The sequence below is a fragment of the Populus nigra genome, chromosome 5 (assembly GCF_951802175.1).
Source record: "Populus nigra chromosome 5, ddPopNigr1.1, whole genome shotgun sequence".
Taxonomy (NCBI): Eukaryota; Viridiplantae; Streptophyta; class Magnoliopsida; order Malpighiales; family Salicaceae; genus Populus; species Populus nigra.
The window spans coordinates 2,613,551-2,634,544 of record NC_084856.1 but is presented as its reverse complement, the minus strand read 5'-3'; the positions used below and the strand labels follow the sequence as shown (position 1 = coordinate 2,634,544).

Here is a 20,994-nt window from a genome sequence, read left to right as displayed (position 1 = left end):
TTAACTAATTCTAAATTATAAGTAGAACCCGGTTTCGAAAATCTCGAAGAAATTATGGGGCTAGCATTAATAGTAAGGTTTTCTGGAGAGCTTAATGGTGCCTCTTCATATATATGCAAGGGCTAGATCGATAGATTACTTTATGATTGAATGAGCTATGTATATGTGTGCGTAGAATTACTTCACCAATTAGAGAGATTGGACCTAGTAGGAAGCATGCTCATGCATGAAGCCATGAACTAGAGCAGAAATTCCACAAGCATTTATTATTTTCTTATCCAAAATGCTTATTACGTGCTAGTTTTACTGAAGCTCTCTGATTATTATCTGATTTAATTTGCTATATCTCTAGGTTGGTAAATATCTTGTTGTGTTTCAGTGCACTATTTTCCTTAGTTAAGGTGATTTTGTTGTATATATTGCCATATATTCCCATATATTCCCATTGCTGGCTTGGGTAAACTCTTTTAAATTATTAATAAAAATTCTGATCTCATTAATTTGCTCAGGAAAAAGAAAGGAAAAGATATTTTCTTTTTAAAAAAAAAATTCATCTTTGAATCTAATTTTATTTATGTGATAAATTGGATGAATAAGCAATCTATTACATCATGAACTTCATGAGCTTTTCATTCTAGCATCTTGCTTCTTCTCATAATAGGACTATTTGTCTTCTTATCGTGTTTTGTGTCATATTTTAGAGTAATTAATGATAGTTTACAAATTACTAATTACAACAACATAATAATGGATTATATATGCAAAAATTACAACAACAAAAAATAAATACTAAGAGGCATTAATTATTTATTGTGCATCAAAACACAGTTTATTGTGGATTGAAATAGTAAAAATATTGTTTTGTCCTTACTTAAAAAACTCAAATAACATGATCTTAGAGGTATAAAGGTATTTTTTAATGGGATTTATTTGTTATTATCATATTAATTAGAGTTAAATAAGTAGCTTTACATTTTACATAAACTATTTAATAACTTCCACACCCTTAGTTAAAAAACTTAAAGTTGGGTGTAAGAGCTTTTTGGTATTTTTAACATTCAAATGCACAATTAAATGACCATATTACTCTTACATTTCTAAAAAAATAAAACTAACGGTTATGGTCACTTGGATCTTTTCCATGTGATTTTTTGTTATTATCAACTTAAATGAGAGACAATTAAATCTTTAAACATATATGAAAATAATTAAAAAATAAAATTTGTTGGCAGGTGCCAAGTTGGAGGCACCAATGCTATTTGGACGATGTGTGCAGCACTTTCAAGTATTCAAATGTCACTATCCGCAACAGCATTGGAAGCAGTGCATTGTCCTATACATTGTAGTATGGTGTGTGAACAGTGGAGGAGCGATTCATCGTCAATGAACTTTTTTCCTTTCCCCTCTCTTTTCTCTCTCCACACCTTAATTTTCACGACAAGCCTCTTAAAAATCAAATATGTCTTCAAGTTGTTGTTTATTTTAATTTTGGTCATTATTATTTTAATTGTTATTTGTTTTATTTTTAATGTTTTTTGAAGTTTTTTTTTATTTTATCCCTAGACATTTTATTTTATTTCATTTGTTTTTTATCCAATTTGATCATCATTCTTTTCATTGATTGTTTTAATCCTTTTCTTAATTTTTTTTGTTTAATTTCATCCATGAATATTTTATTTAATTTAATTTTTTTATTCAATTCTGATCCTCATTCTTTTTATTGTAATTTTTTATCCATTTTGTAAATTGTTTTCTAATTTAGTACCTAATTATTTTCTTTAATTTATTTTTTATACAAGAATTGTTCGCATGATTCGAATCATTGATTTATAAGATTGTCTCAATTTAACATCGGTTTTTTTAGGTCTTTTTTATTTATTTATTTTTCAATTTTATCATTGAATATAAGACCTTAAGTTTCATTAGTTTCACTTTTTTTTGTTATCCCAATCTCATATACCTAGTTATGGGATAGTGGAGTTAACTTAGGTTTACTCGAGTTTTTTATTTGGCGTTTTTTTTTTGAAATTGATTAATTTTTTTCAATTTCATTCTTTAATGTTAGGTTATTGAGCCTTGAACTTTGTTGTTTTTTTCAGTTTCCTTTCTGTAGGGTTATCTAGGGTCGGGTTGGTGAAATTAACCTGAGTTGACTCGGGTTTTTTTATATTTTTTCTGATTTAACTTCGGCCTTTTTTTATATGTCCATTTTTATAAAAAAAAATATTTTGTATCCCAAACTCATGTCGCAAGTCATGAGTTAGTTAATCTAAGTTGACTTGATTTTTCTTTCAATAATTTTGTTAAAATATTTCTTCAATTTCATTCCTTTACATTAGGTTATTAGGCCTTGAGCTTTGTGATTTTTTTTCTTTATTTTATGTGTGGTTATCACAGGTCACGGGTTCATCGAGCTAACCTAGGTTTACTTGGGTTTTTTTTACCTTTTTTTAATTGATATAACTTCAGTCCTTTTTCTAGGTTTTTTTTAAATAATTTAATTTTTTATCCCGATATCATGATGTGGATCACAAGTTAGCTTAGTTAACCTGGATTGACAAGAGTTTTTCTCTTTTGTTTTTTTTAATTTCATCATTTGACATTAAGATACTGTTTGTTATTGAGGCAAGGTCATGCTTTTCAAGAAAACTGTTTTTTTTTTACTTCAAATTAATTTTTTTATATTTTTTGATCATTTTTATATGCTAATGTCAGAAATGAATTTTAAAAAATAAAGAAAATATTATTTTGATACATTTTCAAAAAAAAAAAAATTTTAAAAAGCAACCGCTACCACAATGTCAAACACTACATAAGTAATTGGGCCTTGAACTTTGTGATTCTTTATGTTTTTTTTTTCTATGAGGTACTCTGATCTTATATTTTTGGTTCTTTATTAGTCAAGTTAATTTAGATTGACTCGAGTTATCATTACTTTAATATTTTTTTTGACGTTACGCGAGCCACCTATCTAGTATACTCTAATTATTCACAGCTGGGGTGGAATTGCTAGACAAAATAACAAAAAAAATCCTTTTATTGTAAAAAAAAAAAGAAGAAAGAAAACAGATATTACAAGTGATAACAATATATAGCAATAGAGGTACTTTACAAGTGAGCTAGTAACTTAGCTAGCAATAGCCAATTGGTAAGGAGTCAACTAGAGAAAGAAGATATCACTGGTTTGAATTACACCACTTGCATTTCTTAACTCACATATAAATATGATCGACTAGGGATTTCAAATTGGCAGGCCCTCCCCCGTGGTTTGATCTTAGGAGTGGCCGCTCACATGTGGGTCGCGTCCATAAATATATCCATGAAGCATTCCCTTAAAGTGAAGGTAAATTTAATCAAATTTCCACTTAAAATAATTCCTTAATTTTGCACGAGTAGCGATACATATAGCTAGCAAGAACAATCTCTCTTTTGTATATATAATGTATCTTTTTAATTTTTTCCATTGACTTTAAAAAAAGAAAAAAAAAACTGTTCATGATATCTGAACATGCAGATTAGCATGCAATATAATATACCTAAATTTTGGGACTGCAAGTAGTGCATACTTTAATTAAGAGTACTGTATTTATTTATAATATTGGCTACATTTAATTGAAGGCTTGGGACTTGATTATCTAACATAATAATAATAAAAACGGCAATGGCAACGGCAGTGATGTCAGAAAAGAAGACAAAATTTTTCGAGTAACAAGCAGTGCGTGTGTACGTGTGTGTGTGTGTGTAGACATATATACATACACGCACACAGAAAAGTATAACAACGCTTGATTAAAGTGAACAAAAAAAAGGATATAAAATACAAAGACAATCGAATATCTAAATCGTCATAGTTGTTTAAAATAAATCATCAATTAAGAACATCTAAAACTTAACTCCTCTCAACATGAGATAATCAGATCTAAATCACAAAGTCACATGTTTTCTCACCTTATTCTGTAAAATTATTAATTAACCAAATGAATATTAGCCTCGTAACCTCACGCTAGAAAATAAAATATCATAATAACAATTTTTGTCTATTTTTATGTTGTAAAAATATTTTAAAAAAAAATTAAATTTTATTTTATTTTTTTCTTTACTCCAAATTAATATTTTTTTAATATTTTTTATCATTTTGATATGATAATATAAAAAATAATTTTAAAAATTAAAATAATAATATTTTAATATATTTTTAAATAAAAAATATTTTAAAAAAATAACCACATTTTTAAACATGCTTTTATTCTCTTGGACGATCATGGACTGTAACCACGTAGACCATGTAGACTGTGTACGGCCATGAGCTTAGAAATTAGCATTTGTCATGCCTTGCTAGGCGGCCGTTGCGGGTATAGACGACTCTTTCAGCTTCTCAAGCTGCAGGCTAATGAATGTTAGACCAAGCTCGCAATATACAGCTAGCTCGTCATCTTGGACCATATCAAAATTTTTATTATTTTTTTTTGGGATAGCTGTAAACCTCTAGACGTGTATAATAAAATATTACAAGTATATATCAGAGATAAATGTCCACAACAACAATTGATCACCGAAATTAATGCTGCAGTTTACAAGTTGATTCCATCTCGATATATTATTTAAATAAACTTTGGCTCTCTTAAAAAAATCTACTCGCTCCGCACTGACCATACCTATATTCTTCGGGTTAATTCCTATATTATTTAATTTCTCCATATATTTTTTTCATCCTTGCGAACGTTGTCGATATTCCAGTTCTTTCTTCTTTTCAAAAAGCATTCCATTAATGCTAGTAATGTCCGCGGCTGACCGCTGTATAGAGATATCAGATGTGCCTTCAATAGATGGGGAAAGGAATAAAAAGAGTAGGTGATTAATTATGTGTTTCCTTTCTCCCATAAACGTAGTTATGTCTCAAAAACAGCAAGGTCAAATCCCAGTATATTTTTTATTTTCGTAGGGGACAATCCAAAATGATTAAATTTCATAATTCTAAATTTATGGGTTTAAGCTATAATATATATATATATATATATATATATATATATAAAGAAAAACAAATGGTCACATGGATTATTTTTATCGTACATTTTATAAAAATTTAAAATTTTTTTATGATATATTGATATTAAAAATAATTTTTTAAAAAATATTATTTTAAAATATTTTAAAAATAACCATTAGCTATTTCAGATAGCCGAAAGTACAGACCAGAGTTTGATTTTGATTTCCAGATGGAGAATTTTATTATTATTTTTTTCACCGTTGTCTTTTGAGCAGCTGATTTTTTTATGACATTGAAATATTGTATTGAATAAAAAACAAATGAAACGTCGTTTTAATTTTTCAACCACTGAAGACGTAAGATGATGACAATGATGTATAATGAAGAAGACTGGACTGACAAATAAATGCCTGTAAAATAGGCGATAATCATTGCGGATTAGCTGGGAGGTATTGCTTGAAATCCGTCCACCTGGTTTTACAACGGAAGGAAAGACAAATCTTTTTGTTTCTTTTATATCCGGCATTGATATCTTTGTTGATCATGACATAGTGATGTATTACATACCTCATCAATCCCTCCATCCATAATACTGTTTGTTTTTTTAAGTTAAAAAAAACATTTAAAATTTTTAAAAAAAATTATTTTTTTAATTTTAAATTAATATTTTTGAAAAAAAAATTAAATCATTTTGATATGAAAAAATAATTTTAAAAAAATAATAATATTTTTATATATTTTTATATAAAAAATAACCATTCCACCCTCCCTAGCTCCTCACTTTTAATTACTTTTAGAGGTGAGCAGCGGCAATGGCGCACAGCTGTTTTCCTGCTGCTTCGTGAGTCGTGATTTTTGCCATTTTTGGCTTCCATGAAAGCTAGTAGATGGATTGATACACATGTTGCAATCGCCAAAGCTAAAAATAGTTGACAACAGGATAGGGGAGAGGTTCGAAACGGAGCAATAAGATTTAAAAGCTGCTTTGAACATGCCAGGCATGTCCACTAAACATAATTGGTTCGGTTAGTCAAGCTGCACTAATTCAAAAATAAGCCAAAATCTTATAAAATATAGTTATTTTTTAAAATATTTTTCATGTTAAAATATATTAAAATAATATTTTTTATTTTTAAAAAATTATTTTTAAAATTAATATATCAACCTATCAAAACAATTCAAAATATATAAAAAAATTATTTTTTGTAAAAAATAAAATTAATTTTTTTAGAATACAATTTGCAACGCATTCCCAAACATTCTCAAGCTAAAGCCTGGTTGTACAGCACCACCTGGTGATTTTTATTTTTTTTGGATTTTTTTAAATAATTTTTTATTTTTTAGTGTTTTATGATATTTTAATGTATTAATATTAAAAATAAATTTTTTAAAAAATATATTATTTTAATACATTTTCAAACAAAAAAATATTTTAAAAATCAATCTCCGGAGATAACAAACACTACCTAAAGCAATTTGCGGTCAAGTGTTTTACCTCAGAAGATTAAGCAACTGGCTGATTTCATGCAACTGAAAACAAAAACACGAGCAACGACTTTACATCCATTCCATGAATTCAACACACGTTTAAGAAATGAAACATCTTTACACAAAGCATGCCTGGGTGAGTCTATCACAAGCAGGAACATTGATTATAGTAAAAACGTTAAATGGGGTAATCCCGGTTCTAACATAAGGCCCACAGCTATACCAAATCCATCAGAGGAATATTACCTAGTGAGATAGTATATAATTAGGAATAGGACCACAAATGATGCCACGAGTGTAAACATTCTACGGCTTGATTTGGTTTCAAATACCTATGTAAAACAAACTAGCCATCAGTCGGCCATTACAAGAAAGGTGTTCAGCAAGAAAACATGTATAAGAAAGATACCCAAAAGAGTAGAATCTGCAATTACTATGAGAAGTAAAAGGAGGGGGGGAAATCATCTAATTTACATACCATCTTAAAGCGATCCATGGTTCCTGACAGCACTCCCCTGGAAGAATCCATATCATTGCCCTAATGCAAACAGTATCACATTATTATAACAGCAAAAACAGAATAAAAAAAGAAAGCACAGGCTGCCGTATACATACCATTCTGTCTAGCATAAGATTATGGTTGTCCACCTCTTCATTTATATCACCTGACAGCTGCATAATTAACATGCATTAAAATATGCTCGGATGTTTAAGAAACGTAGTTCATGGACAAATGAAATTATACGAGTTCTACCAGCACAACAATAATTCCAGCTTAAATTTTAATTCCAGATACTGGATTAAGCTTTTAACACCTAGCCATTTCCAATTTGAACTGAATAAAAAGCTCAACTTATTGGTAGGGCATGCTAACATGTAATTTAGAGATCATAACACCATTCTTCCTAGAAAACACAAGATGATTTTCAAGAAAGGCTAATTATGCTTGATATCTAAAAGCATTAACATCTTATCTTTAACAATATTACTCAAAATTACTGAATTCAGATTGCTGAGAAACCAGAGAACAAATTTAGGAAAATTCAGAGAAGCTTTGCAAGTACAGGGACTGGTGGGACAAGGCTCTCACTTCTTTTCCCTCTGATGTTCTTAGGTCTCAACATTGAAAAAGCAGAGCATAAATTAGCCTAATAATAACATTGTCATACTCTCATCATTACTGCATTCAGATTCCTGAAAACCAGAAAAACAAGAATTCAGGATATTCTGGGAAGCTTTGCAGCCTCAGACAGTGAGATAAAGCTTTCACTTGTTTCTCTCTCATGTATTCCAGGTCTCAACATCCAGAAAGCAGCATCAATTAGCCAGATAACAACATTGCAATACTCCTATCAATTGACTGACAACCTACTTTACTAGCTGAGAAAACTCACTCTCTTCAGCAGAATGACTCTATCTTGCAATCCTTCCAAAGCTCTTTCATTATCTTGCTCATCAATCTCATGGGAGGAGTAAGAGGATGAGGCTCTGATGCCACCCTCCTCAATTCCATCAAAAAGAGCAGCTCTATTGTTACGGATGTCCCTGTGCAGAAAAGGTTTCTAGTATGATGCTGAATGTCAAGGTAATACCACTATGGCACAAACACATTAGCCAAATAAATATGGGCAGCCTCCTCCAATAGCAGGAGTAACTCATGTAAACTAGGAGGGCAGTTGATAGATGAAGTTATGTTTCAGTCTCCCAAAGAAATTGTATCAGGCTTGACTAGTAACATGTGTCTTCAGTTATATAGGAACCAAAAGAAATGCATAGCGTTTTCAAGAACAAATATATTAGAACAATAACTTGTATCACAAAGAAAAATCAAAAGGAGAAATTAATTATGGTAAGCAAAAGGGGGGAACAGATAATTATGACTAGAATTGCAGTGCATGTTTTATTTTTATTTTTTTTGTGTGTGTGTGATGGGGCACATAATGTAAAGCCCATTACAAAAATGATTTTATATCAGCATGTCCACGTTACAAAAAATCATTTTATGGAAAACCATCTCACACCGACATTTTCCGTATCATAAGTTTCAACAGAGTTCCAGGAAGGTTTTCATCACTAACAAAAACAAAGTCAATGCATAATCTAGAACTAAATCTTTTATGTATTAGACAACATTGAAGGCTTTTCTGTAACAGAACACTCAGCGGTATTATGTGCAGGAATAAATTAGTTTTATAAAGTAAACCCTGAACGAAAGAAAGTGGCCAGTATCTAGATACCAATAATGATGATAACCTTAGAAAGAGAGGGAGGGGTTACTAAAATTTATACTGCCAAGCGACCAGAGTTTGCGATGATAATAATATAGGATTTTCCTAACCCAGGTTAATCCACTTATAAAAAAACACCGCATTCTAGTTATCAAACAAACTAAAATACCAGTTCCATCTTCAAGAATTTACCAGAAATAATTTTACTGCTGGTGACAGCATCACACAACACCTGACTCCCAGGAAATTGGCACTGTCCCCGTGCGAGATCAGATACTATGGTGAATATCCGGGATGCTGTTTGTGGTGTTATTTGTCCTTGATCTAACAATAAAGACGGTATTTCATGGCAGCTAAGCTCTTCCAGTAGTGTGGAATCTTTATGGGACCACATCAGGGAGAAGCAAGCAAGAGTAGACTGGTATAAATTAGTATGGGGTAGCTTGCACATACCAAGGCATAGCTTCATAGCATGGTTAGCCTAGCTGAACAGGCTCGCCACCAAAACTAGACAGCTAAGGACAGGAAGGAGTATTTCGAATGTCCGTGATATGTGTCATCAAAGTCCAGAAAACAGAGATCAGTTGTTTTTCACTTGTGCTGCTATCAAAGAGGTATGGAGGGATGTTTTACTGGTATGTGGTATTTGACAGGCCTGTTGGAGATTGGGTTATTGAACTGGAATACACAAAGAGAAATCTGCAAAAAGAGGTTTTGCTGCTACTGTCCTAAGGTTGGCTCAGTGCTCCTGTATTTATGTAATTCGACAGGAGACAAATAGGAGACAAATAGGCGGATCCATGCAGGGAAAAGCTCAACTGATCATTCAATCAATTCATTACAAACTTACTAAAAGCGAGTAGTGAATTTCTAGAATTTTGTGAAGGATAGAATTGCTAAGCTTCTTTTAGTTTTGCTCACGTATGCTTTTCATGTATTATCATTGTCCTGTATTGCTTTGTAATGCGGCTCTCCCGTACATACATATACACATGTGTATGTGTATGTATGTATATATGTGCGTTCGCGTGTATGTAAATTGATGAATAAGCACACACCAGTACTCCACAAACCAATTATCTCAACATAACCTGGAACCTCAAGCACTCATCCAATCCCATTCAATCCCAGCTCCTCGTTTCTTAATTTACTACAATTATTTTTTTCTATACAGCATTCGCAAAAACGATTTGGCTAATAAATCGTCCTCTATTCTAAATAAATAATACATTTACTATGAATATAAGTATCAAATCAGATATCTAGCAAAATTGCACCAAACATCGGAATCGGAATACAACTAACCTCCTCGAATTCATGACTTCAAGATCACAGTACCTTCTCTGCTTCTCTTACAGCAATAATCTCACACAGCTTTTGAAGATGCTGCAACTCAAATATTCAAAAAATAAATAACGGCACTCAGAGTGAAAATATCAGATCTAAACAGATTAAAAGTCGAATTGCAGTTGAGTTCACAGAGTTATAACAGATTGATCAAGAGTGAGTGAGATCGAGGGCGAGAGAGAGAGTACAGATCTGATAATGAACTAATAACATGGAAAATTAAGAGAGTGAAAGCAACACGAAACTTACCTTTGGGGTGAATTGGGAAGGAAGGAAAGACTGAGAATTTTATTTATACGGCAAAGGACAGATAGATGGAGCGCTGCGAGCCACTGATGATGTCATCTATTGTGGTCGTTTAATCAGAAAATGGATAAATCCATTTGTGTTTTTTTCTTTTTTTTTTACTTTAGCACTTAAAACAAAATATTTAAAATATTTAGAAAAATAACATCAACTCTCAAAATAGATTGATACAATTTATAATAAAAGGAAATAAGAGAGTGGAAAGAGAAAATCAAAGAAAAAAATTAAAAAAAAAAGATCTTGGAAACACGCCAAAACTTCAATGAGGATACCACCAATACCGTTCAAATATATTGATGAGATAAATCCAATGACATCAAGAAAGGTCACCAACATGACCGGAGTGAGTCACACGAGCCATCCAAAAATGTCAGAGCTTCTTTGCTTTCAGACAACTTGTGTAGCCTACTTCAATCACCGTTTGTGACCCTTTTTGATGTTGTTGAATTCGTTTCATCGAGATTTTTCTAACAGTACTAGAGATATAGTCACCAAAGCTTCATTGTATCTTTGAGATCTATTTTTTGTTTCTTTGTTTTTTTTCTCTTCTCTTGTAAATTGAGAAGAAAGAGAAAATAAAAGGTAAAAAAAATAAAAAAAATCTAGAGACACACTGAAACTCTGATAACGATATCATCGTACTCTTAAAAAGATCTCGATGAGATGAATCCAACACCACTACCAACTATGACCAAAGTGGGCAACATGAGCCGGCTGGAGGTAAATGAGCCTTGACACATTTGGACGGATCATGTGACTCATCTCGATAACTGTTTTGTGTCCTTTTTTGATGTTGTTGGATTTGTCTCGTCAATATCTTTTTAATGATACTAATGGTATCATCATCGGAGTTTTGGTGTCTCTTCGAGATCTTTTTTTCTCTTTATTTCCTTGTTTTTCTCTTTCTAATTTCTCCACTCTCTTTATTATAAATCGTGTAAGCCTATCTTTAGAACTTGAGAGAGTCGCAGATGATACTTGCAATTCACAATCCGTGACTCTCTAAATTATGTTTTTTAAAAAAATATTTTGTATATTGTTTTATTTTATTCGTTTCTTTTTTTTAAAGAGCTAAAGTATAAAAATACTCAACTCCATTTTATGTTTTTCTCTTTAAAAAAAACCCAGGTAGAGAGTGGTTTGGACTTGGCTTGCATATTGTTGTTCGTTTACGAGGAGTGTGTTTGTTATTGCATTTAAAAAGCATTATTAGAAATTTTTGAATTTTTTTTCTTTAAATGCTTTTCTTTTATAATTTTAGATCCTTTTGATATGTTGATGTTAAAAATAAAAAAAATATTATTTTAATATATTTTTAAATAAAAAATATTTTAAAAATCAATCATTACCAAAATTTCAAACATTATTGAAGTCTTTGAATTTTTTTAATGGCTTTGATCAGACTCAATAAAATGTGAAAAATGGATGAAAATATGTGAAAATGGGTTCAGCCTTTCTAGCGTTTGATATTATAATTGCTTTTGTGGTTATATTTGTTTTTAAAAAAATTAAAAATAAAAAAATAGATTTAAAAAATATGTTTTGGTTGAAATTATTATAAGATGAATATTTGCATGTAAAAAAAAAAGAGTTATTCTAACTTCTACAAAACTAAAGTTTGAAATGCAATTATATGTGGAGTCCATCACGAAAAGCATAAAATTATTTAGTTAAGGTAGTGTTTATAATTGTGATAGCGATTGTTTTTCAGAGTGATTTTTGTTTGAAAATATATTAAACTAATTTTTTATTTTATTTTCTACATCAACACATTAAAATAATTCAAAATCAGTAAAAAAATTTAAAAAATTTTAAAAGCACCTTTTGAATATAAAAACAAACTCAGCCTAACTAGATAGGCTTTTTTTTTAATATAATTGGATAAAAAATAAAAGCTACCACAGTACCTTTCTATATCTTTTGTTATAAAACCAAAATATATGTATATACAAGGGCGCCATCGATTGTCAATATATATATATATATATATATATATATATATATATATATATATATATATATCCATCTAAAAGCATTCTGATACAATATATATATATATATCATTCTGATAATATATATATATATCCATCTAAAAGCATTCTGATACAACATTCTATAGAAAAAAAGAAAAATAAATAAAAGGATAGCTAAAAAAGAAAATAGAGGGTTGAACCGGCAACTGCTCAATGTTGAAGAATATCAATGAATGGCTTGTAATTAGTGGTGGATTATCACTAAAACTCTAAGTTAACTAACTAGTTCTCCTTTAAATTCTTGAGGCACAGCAATTGAATATGGACACCTAAAGTTCTTATGATTTCCTTTTTAATTTTAAAATAAATTTATTTTATGACATTGTAGTTTTTTAAAAGAAATTATTAATTTTTATTAATTTACAAGTGAACATTATTCCACCTAAATCTGCCCCGGGAATGGGGTGAATTGTCACTCAATTCCGAAGCTGGCTAATTCTCCTCTCCTTCTTTTTTTTTGGACCATTGTATCATCCACGTGTATTTTAAAAAATAATAATAACTTCTACGAGATGGTAGCCCTAAAATTATTTGAATTTTATTATGGTTTTTTTTTTCATAGATGCATCCGATTAGCCGTGAGTGTTTTTTTAGACATGCAGTTGTAAGTCATCTAGGTTAATAAAAACTTAAACCATGTAAAAATTTACAAGATGTAATTTTGTTGATTTGAGAAATTTAAAAATAATTATGAATAATCCAAACCTGGTCAAACCTTATGTTTGTGAAAACTTAGACCCGAGTCAACTCGATTTAACCTTTTAAACCTGAATCATGAGATATAGATAATTAAATAGAAAATAAATCAAAACAAATTATGAATCTTAATTTCTAATCAATCTAATGTTAAATGATAAAATTAAAAAAAAATCAATTAAAAAAAGACATAAAAAAATCTCGAGTCAACTTGAGTTTACTTGACAAGTTATTGACTAATATCATGAGACTGAAATAAATTCATAAAATATAAACCAAAATAAATTATGAAATTTAATTTTCAATCGATCTAATTGTTGAAGAATATGATTAAAAAAAATAATTGAAAAAAAAATAAAAAAATTGAGTTAATTAAATTAATTAGTAAAACCTATTATTTAAATAATGTGATTGAGATAATTTTATAAAAAATAAATTATAAAATACGTAAAATTTTAAAAAAAATGTTGTAATACTGCATGAGGAAGGCACCGGTGATCTCCCTATTTTTTATTTTTTAATTAATTAATTAATAAAAACCATGGCCATTCCCAGCAAAATCCATAGATTTTATAGACTATTCATCAATGGGTCCCATTATCAAGAGGGGCAAGAAAGTTACTGTCCCTAATTACAATGGCCCAAGCAACTTATATATAAAAAAACACCGTATTTATACAAGTTTGCAAAAGAATTAGCAGCGGATTCTTGTAATTCTGCGTGGCTTGGTGGTGCCACTGCAACAAAGACAACTCCAGAACAGCCGCTTAGCACCACCGCTATCTCATGGGTTCCTTGAAAGCAACCATCCCAACAGATTCCCGTTCCAACTTGGAACAATTTCTTTTTGATCGGTTGCTCGACCAGAGCCAGCCCATCCACGAGCGCTTTAGAGCTCTCTTCTCTCTCCGTAACCTCAAGGGCCCTGGACCCCGCAACGCCCTCATTCATGGTTCCTCTCTCTTCCTCTTGTTTTTTTTATTAATTTTACCCTTGTTTCGGATTTTGATGCTTAGTTAACCATTGAAAAGTGTCTTATGAGTCGCTTGGTTGGGCTTTCTGGAAACAAATTTTGTTGATTTATGTTAGAAGAAAACATCTGATTATGGAATTTGAGTTTTTGGAGCGTGTCATTGTTTAGGTGGCTTCGTTTTGCTCAACAATTGCTCAACGAAAGAAAGTTACTGTCCTTGTTTTTCTAGTTGAACTCTATGTTTGTGCGTGTGAGTGTGTAGATTATGCTTAAATTGGTTCTCCCTTACTACTTGATAATGCATGAGTTATGGGCGGAATAAATTATGGGCGAGAAAGTTTGATAATTTCAACTTGTTAACTTGCTAATAAATTTTCTATCTAAATCTGAAGTTTTTCTTCTTCTTTTTTTTCCCTGAAGAAGTAGAATTTTTTATTTTTAAGTTAAATTTGTGGTTAAATAATTTTTGTTTCTTTTTTACTTGCATCTTCAGCAACAAGGGATTCTTCAAATTTGCTGGCACATGAGGCTGCATTTGCGTTGGGTCAAATGCAAGATGCTGAAGCTATCCCTGCTCTGGAAGCAGTTCTAAATGATCTTTCTTTGCATCCTATTGTTCGCCATGAGGTGTGTTAACATCAATGTGTAGCATCGTTTTTTTCTTTGTTATATTGTTGATGGTACTGATTTTTTCTATGTTGTTTTCACTGTTATATTTACAGGCTGCTGAAGCTCTTGGTGCAATTGGTTTAGAGAGTATTGTGCCTCTTTTGAAGAATAGCTTGACTGGTGATCCGGCTCAGGAGGTTAGAGAAACTTGTGAACTGGCTCTCAAGCGAATTGAGGAAATGAATGCTACAACAAGCACTGTTGATGGAACATCTGTGGCTGAAAAATCACCCTTCCTGTCTGTCGACCCAGCCACACCATCTTCTTTAAGCTCTTCTGTTGATGAGCTGAGGTATTTTGTTTATGGATTAGAACCTTTTCCATACGGACTATATTTGGTTAGATTGCTGACCGAACTCAATTGACTTTTCAGGGGATTTCTTCTGAATGAAAAAAGAGGCATGTATGAGCGCTACGGTGCTCTTTTTGCACTTCGGAATCATGGTGGGGATGGAGCTGTTTCTGCTATAGTTGATTCTTTGGCTGCAAATAGTGCACTGCTTAAGCATGAGGTTTATTGAGCTTTCTTAAACCAAGTTATGATTGTGCTCATTGTGACTTGTCTAGCGTCATCGTTTAGAGTGGATATGCATATGTAATTATGATATATTCTAGTGGAAACTCAGATTGTCTGATAATTGGTGAGAGTTTTACTTTGGTAAATTAATAATAGTGTCTAATGAGAATCACTAATTAGTTCTTCCTTTTTGAAATTTATTTGGGATTATAATGGTGCTATAACTTAAACATGTTTTTTTTTTCTTGTTTCCTTTCTCAAACACTTTTCTATAGTTTTCAGGTTGCTTATGTTTTGGGCCAATTGCAAAACAAAGCTGCTTCAGCTGCACTTTGTAGAATACTTAGAAATGCAAATGAGCATCCAATGGTCAGGCATGAGGCTGCAGAAGCTCTTGGTTCCATTGCAGGTACGTCATTTGATCTTATTTCTGTTGTGTTTTTGTGATTCTTCTTATTATGATCAAGATCCAGCAAAAATGGATAGAAAATTCTTTTAGTTTAAAATCCCTGAAATGGTTGTAGAAGATATATAAAAGCATGGAATTCATTGTTGTTGGATAAGTTAACGATGCTCTGTCATAACACCCTTTGGAGTAACAATCTATGAATATTGCTTGAGGTTGAAGAGAGAATCTTATGATTGTTCTCACAAAAGCAACTCCTTGCAATTATGTGTGGGCGATGATAGCTGTTAATTTCACATAAACACGAGATTATTTTCTATTAAAAAAGAGAAGGGGAAAAAAAAAGGCAACTATGTTTTTATGTCATATATGTGAAGATTGTGTACTTCTATTGCTATTTCCTATACTTAACTGTCCTAGTTGGGGCTGTGCAACTCGTGGCAGATAAATCTTATCCTTTTTCACTCAATATGCTATGTAATTATCATTGACTTTTGCCTGTATGTTTGTGCACAATGTGACCTTTGAAACCTAGACTATATTCAGTCTGGCTACTCTAATTAACTGTCCTAGTTGGGGCTGTGCAACTCGTGGCAGATAAATCTTATCCTTTTTCACTCAATATGCTATGTAATTATCATTCGACTTTTGCCTGTATGTTTGTGCACAATGTGACCTTTGAAACCTAGACTATATTCAGTCTGGCTACTCTAATTAGGTTTTTATTCTGACTCTCTCATAGATGAGAAAAGTGTTGCACTTCTTGAGGAATTCTCAAAGGATCCTGAGCCTCTTGTTGCACAAAGCTGTGAAGTTGCTCTGAGCATGCTAGAATTTGAAAGATCAGGAAAATCATTTGAGGTATGCTTTTGAAAATTAAACATCAGAAATGCATTATATTTGCTAGTTAGCATACTTTAGAAGAAATGACTCTGTAATTCTCTTCCTTGCAGTACCTCTTCATGCAAGACCCTCTAGCACAAGCTTAAATTAACCGCACTTCTTCATGCCAACTTCACTACTCCTACACGGTACCAGTTTTGTTTTTTATCTCGTCAACGAGTAGGCAGTCTTTGTGGGATTGTAAGCTAGGAAGAATGTCATGGGTCATACAGAGTCTTGTACTTTCTGGGGCCATGGCTTCGCTGATTTATTTATATTGGGGGTCATATAATCTCTGGTTGCTTGGGAATATGATTTTGTTCAACTTTTTTTACAAACTCTGAGATTACCTTTTTTACCCCATCTCCATCTTGCAACCTGTTGGCGCTTTCTCCTGTGTTTGTCAGGAGATGCGTGCAGATGATTTTAACAAACACTATTCTTTTCGTGTATAACGAAAAATTTATTTAGCCTTAAATCTCCTTATACTGACAAGTTCAGATTATTTATTCTTTTCAAAAAAATCTTAATATCATTCACGAGTGATGCGTGAAAATCGCTTATAAATGTCGAAACACACCATGCTATTTGCGTCATATTGTTTAAATACAACAGATTATGGGCATTGGTATTATATATTCAACTCTTTATGGGCTGCCCTATTTTGCTATCCATGAGTTTTTCCCTCGTTGCATGAAGGTTTTGTGAGTACTATGCTGGGATGCAAGTAAACAAGCACCCGGGCCTAAGTACAGAGCTGTAGGTAGTGGTGGTCAAAATTTAGTCCTGCAATTGCTCTCCTGGAAAGCAAAATTCTTAGCAGGACCAAGACCATCCCAAAAATTCTAGTGTCTGAGCACAGGTGCATGTGGTCTGTGGCCCTTTGTAACGAGCGTGATCAAGGTAAAACAGTCGATCAATTTTGGGTTCTCTATAAGCGTCTACCAAGGATTGAAGGAAGCTTTAATACAGAGTGGATGTCCAGCCACACGAGTAAGGTGGAGAAGCAGAACTATAAATTTGGAAGTTCCCGCTTTCATGCAATGTCACTCGCGTCCAAGAAGAGGGATAGATGTCCCAATCTATCCCGTGAGCATAGAAGGGGAAAAAAATATTGGCTAATGATCTCGAAAATCTAATTATATGATTTTCGAAATACGATCGCATATGCACAATTAGCTTCATTGAAAGCGAACAAGTTTTGAGTTCAGCTCAAATCTCCATCTCAGAAATTCAAGGATTGACGAGGAAAAAGTTGGGAGATTTTTGCGTTTAGAATAGAGGTCGGTGCGTTGGTTAAACTCTTAAAGCTTGCATGTCTGCCATGTGCAAGGATGATGAGAGAAATGGAATCCAAAATGAATGATGATTATGTCATAGTTGAGAGACTAGAAGCTGGAAAGATTTTTCATGTTGATTCCCAAACTGCCTGAAATGTGGCAAGGAAGCTGTGATGCAGTGACAAAGGTGAGGTAAGAAACATGATAGGGTATGTACTTTTCGATGCAAAGTGCCATTTTCCTTTGTTAGGGTGACGAATCCTTCATGCTGTTCAAGCTGCCTGCCCCCTTTGCTTTACATGATGGGCATAATTAATTTTATGTTGTTTAGAGGGACGTGGCTGGCTGGTCCTTGCGCCATTTCCATGCTCTTCCCCATCTCTCTCCAGCTGGTTCATTGTTGTGAGGATGTGTTCCTCACCTTCTTATTGGACAAATTTGTTAAATGTTCGACTTTATGCAGTGGAGTTCTTTCACATGTGCTGATGCAAGGGCAATAATGCTTTGCATATTCTCTCCACAACAAGCTACGTCCTCTTCAACACCTTGAGCTGTAAATCGGTGTCAAGAACATGCTTCACTTCGATTTTGGAGGATGGCCACCGGGTTAACATGACCAGAGGAGCAATGGAAATGGCAAGGCAAATCGCAAAAGACCGTCAAGGCAATGCCCCTAACTGAACTTAAAACCATGAACATGCTCGACTGAAGTTTTATTGACGGATAATTGAACATCTGCGCTCTCAAGCAAATGTAATCAATGCAATACATGTGGCATAACATCATGAATTGCTATAGCATCGTGCTTGGAGTCGAGGGATTTGGCTTTTTCATTTGATTTTTCGATTACCAGCTCTAATAACAACATTTATATATAAAGAAAATGATGGGCTCGTTCCAAAGTAGCAACTGTTGCCTCTTTAGAGAGGCATCATGCTTGTCTCTTGTGATCAATGCAAGCATCATCCGCGAGGGTAAACACACGCTACTTTCACTTCAACTTTTCTAGTACTGAAACACTCTTTAGGCAGGGGAGCACTAATTCCATGACATGATCAACAGGAGAACCCTAGTTTCCATAGGTAACAAAAAGTCAGCTTTGCTTCTCTATGCAACCAAGCGATAATAAACAAATGGGCATGGTGTGCATAAACTAAACGTCAATGTCCACCGATTATAATTCATAGCCAGTCATCTCCTATTAAACTACTGCTACAAAAACTTACTTTCAAAATTAGAAGCTTGCAAGTAATCAAAGATTTGTCCCTTCAACATACACTAGTCTATAGTTAATCACTCAAGATGACTTAAATTATTAGTTTAGTGTCGGTAAACAATCACCGGCGGTGGAGGCTTGAGTAAACACAGCCACAAAGCGACAAAGAGCAGCAGTTCCCAGGTGCGGCGTTCGGCGGAAAAATAAAAAACTTGGTAAGCAAAACTCCCAAAAATCAAGCTTGAAAAAGTAGTAGTAGGAAATTTCAAAAGCAAGCTATGATTAATAAATGTTTTTTAAATAATAAAATGATCATAAGATGGCAATAAAATAGAAACCTCATATTTGCATAAACCCATTAATAAATGTTCCCTGAAAACCGTACATGATGGTCTTCAATGTCTCCCATTCACTCCTCTTATAAGAGATCCTTTATGTCCCTTAATCCTAAAGCCCCCACCACACTTGATCCCCTAGCCAACCTTGCCACACACATTAGCCTCATTTTGTTTTGCACCATTTCCTAGTGTGCTCGTGTGCCTTTTTTTTTTTTAAAAAAAAAAAAAAAAACTTCAAGAAGATTCTCTTCTCTCTTTGTTTCTCCCATCATGGCATCATCAGGGACAGGCACTGGCTCCCCTTGTGGAGCATGCAAGTTTCTCCGGAGAAAATGTGCGTCCGATTGTATTTTTGCGCCTTACTTTTGCTCTGAACAAGGGCCTGCTCGATTTGCAGCCATTCATAAGGTTTTTGGTGCTAGTAATGTATCGAAGTTGTTGTTGCATGTCCCGGTTGCTGAACGCTGTGAGGCGGTTGTCACTATCGCCTATGAAGCTCAAGCAAGGATCAGAGACCCCGTTTATGGATGTGTTGCCCATATTTTTGCCTTGCAACAACAGGTTTCTGAAAATCTTTATATATAGCATATTCACCATTCATATAGAATATCTTTCTCTCCTTTTTTTCATATGTTTTTCAAGCATACCATGGATCATAGATGGTACAAGATTCTCCGTTCTTGACTGTGTTTTATTTTTCATTTTTTTTTTGCTGGAAAAGGGATCGTGGAAAAAGAAGAAAAAAGTCTAGTTTTTTACTCCCACTAGGATTTATGATTTTCTTTGAAAATCAATGCATTATACAGTGTTTTTTCATTATTATTTTTTTCTTTTTAATTGAAAGCTACGCCTGAATGTTCAATTCTTACTGTAAGCTCAGAATCTTAATTTAAAGAATTTCTTTCTAAATTAAACCCATCAAGTATTTTTCTTTTGTTGATGATAGGGGGTGGGTCTTGCCGTGCGAGTCCTCAAATCATGCAGCTGGGTCATATCTCTGGAGATACAGTATTTCTGTACAAATTAAGGAAGTTCTAACTTTTGGCAACTCTTCTTGTTTTGTAGGTTGCATGTTTGCAAGCACAGTTGATGCAAGTGAAGGCTCAACTAGCACAAAATCTAATCGATTCACCACGCATTAATGCAGAGAATATTCACCATCAGTGGCAAGGAAATAACATATCTGGGGTGCCATCATTTCCAACTCATCCAAATTACATCAATCCAATCTCTCCACAAAGCTCACTTGATTCAGTTGACCTCATCAGCAACAATATTGATCGTGGGATGATGAATATGCAAGATATACAAAGCAGAGAGGAGTTTGCATTCCAATCTCGTGCAAAGGTCAAAAGGCCATGCAATAGCGACCTGGGTGAGCTTCAAGCACTGGCGCTTAGAATGATGAGGAACTGATACTAATTCATCATGGATACCATCATGTTTCTCTAATTTCCGCGTTAGCTCATCGCATGGAAGATGATGTATATATACTGAGACGACCCTCTAAAGATACTTCAGTTTTGATCATCATAAGCCTAGTTAACAGAGGCATTTCCCTTCTGTTCAATCAGAACAATATCACTCACATTGTAACAGCCTGGAAATGAAAACTCTATTATCTGCTA

The 20,994-nt window shown here is 33.0% G+C and overlaps 3 protein-coding genes across 4 annotated transcripts; 2 read left to right on the top strand and 1 right to left on the bottom strand.

Moving 5' to 3' along the window:
* Positions 1-6,518: 6,518 nt before the first annotated feature.
* Positions 6,519-10,378, bottom strand: LOC133693669 (bet1-like SNARE 1-1). 2 transcript variants are annotated; one of them, XM_062114934.1, is made up of 6 exons: positions 10,300-10,378; positions 10,009-10,089; positions 7,870-8,020; positions 7,091-7,147; positions 6,954-7,013; positions 6,519-6,807 (listed from the first exon to the last, which is right to left on the bottom strand). In XM_062114934.1, the coding sequence occupies exons 2-6, from the start codon at positions 10,020-10,022 to the stop codon at positions 6,718-6,720; spliced, it is 372 nt and encodes a 123-aa protein (XP_061970918.1). In that variant the 5' UTR covers positions 10,023-10,089; positions 10,300-10,378; the 3' UTR covers positions 6,519-6,717. The 2 variants fall into 2 exon arrangements, with proteins under 2 accessions (XP_061970918.1, XP_061970917.1); XM_062114933.1 differs by lacking the exon at positions 10,300-10,378 and having other exon boundaries at positions 10,009-10,268.
* Positions 10,379-13,761: 3,383 nt separating this feature from the next.
* Positions 13,762-17,010, top strand: LOC133693986 (deoxyhypusine hydroxylase-like). The gene is made up of 7 exons (XM_062115382.1): positions 13,762-14,037; positions 14,552-14,685; positions 14,781-15,019; positions 15,101-15,239; positions 15,527-15,653; positions 16,393-16,511; positions 16,604-17,010. The coding sequence occupies exons 1-7, from the start codon at positions 13,872-13,874 to the stop codon at positions 16,637-16,639; spliced, it is 960 nt and encodes a 319-aa protein (XP_061971366.1). The 5' UTR covers positions 13,762-13,871; the 3' UTR covers positions 16,640-17,010.
* A 2,483-nt stretch (positions 17,011-19,493) lies between these two features.
* LOC133693252 (LOB domain-containing protein 16-like) lies at positions 19,494-20,994 on the top strand. Its single transcript, XM_062114429.1, has 2 exons — positions 19,494-19,927; positions 20,432-20,994. Exons 1-2 carry the CDS (start codon positions 19,637-19,639, stop codon positions 20,780-20,782), a joined length of 642 nt encoding a protein of 213 aa, XP_061970413.1. The 5' UTR covers positions 19,494-19,636; the 3' UTR covers positions 20,783-20,994.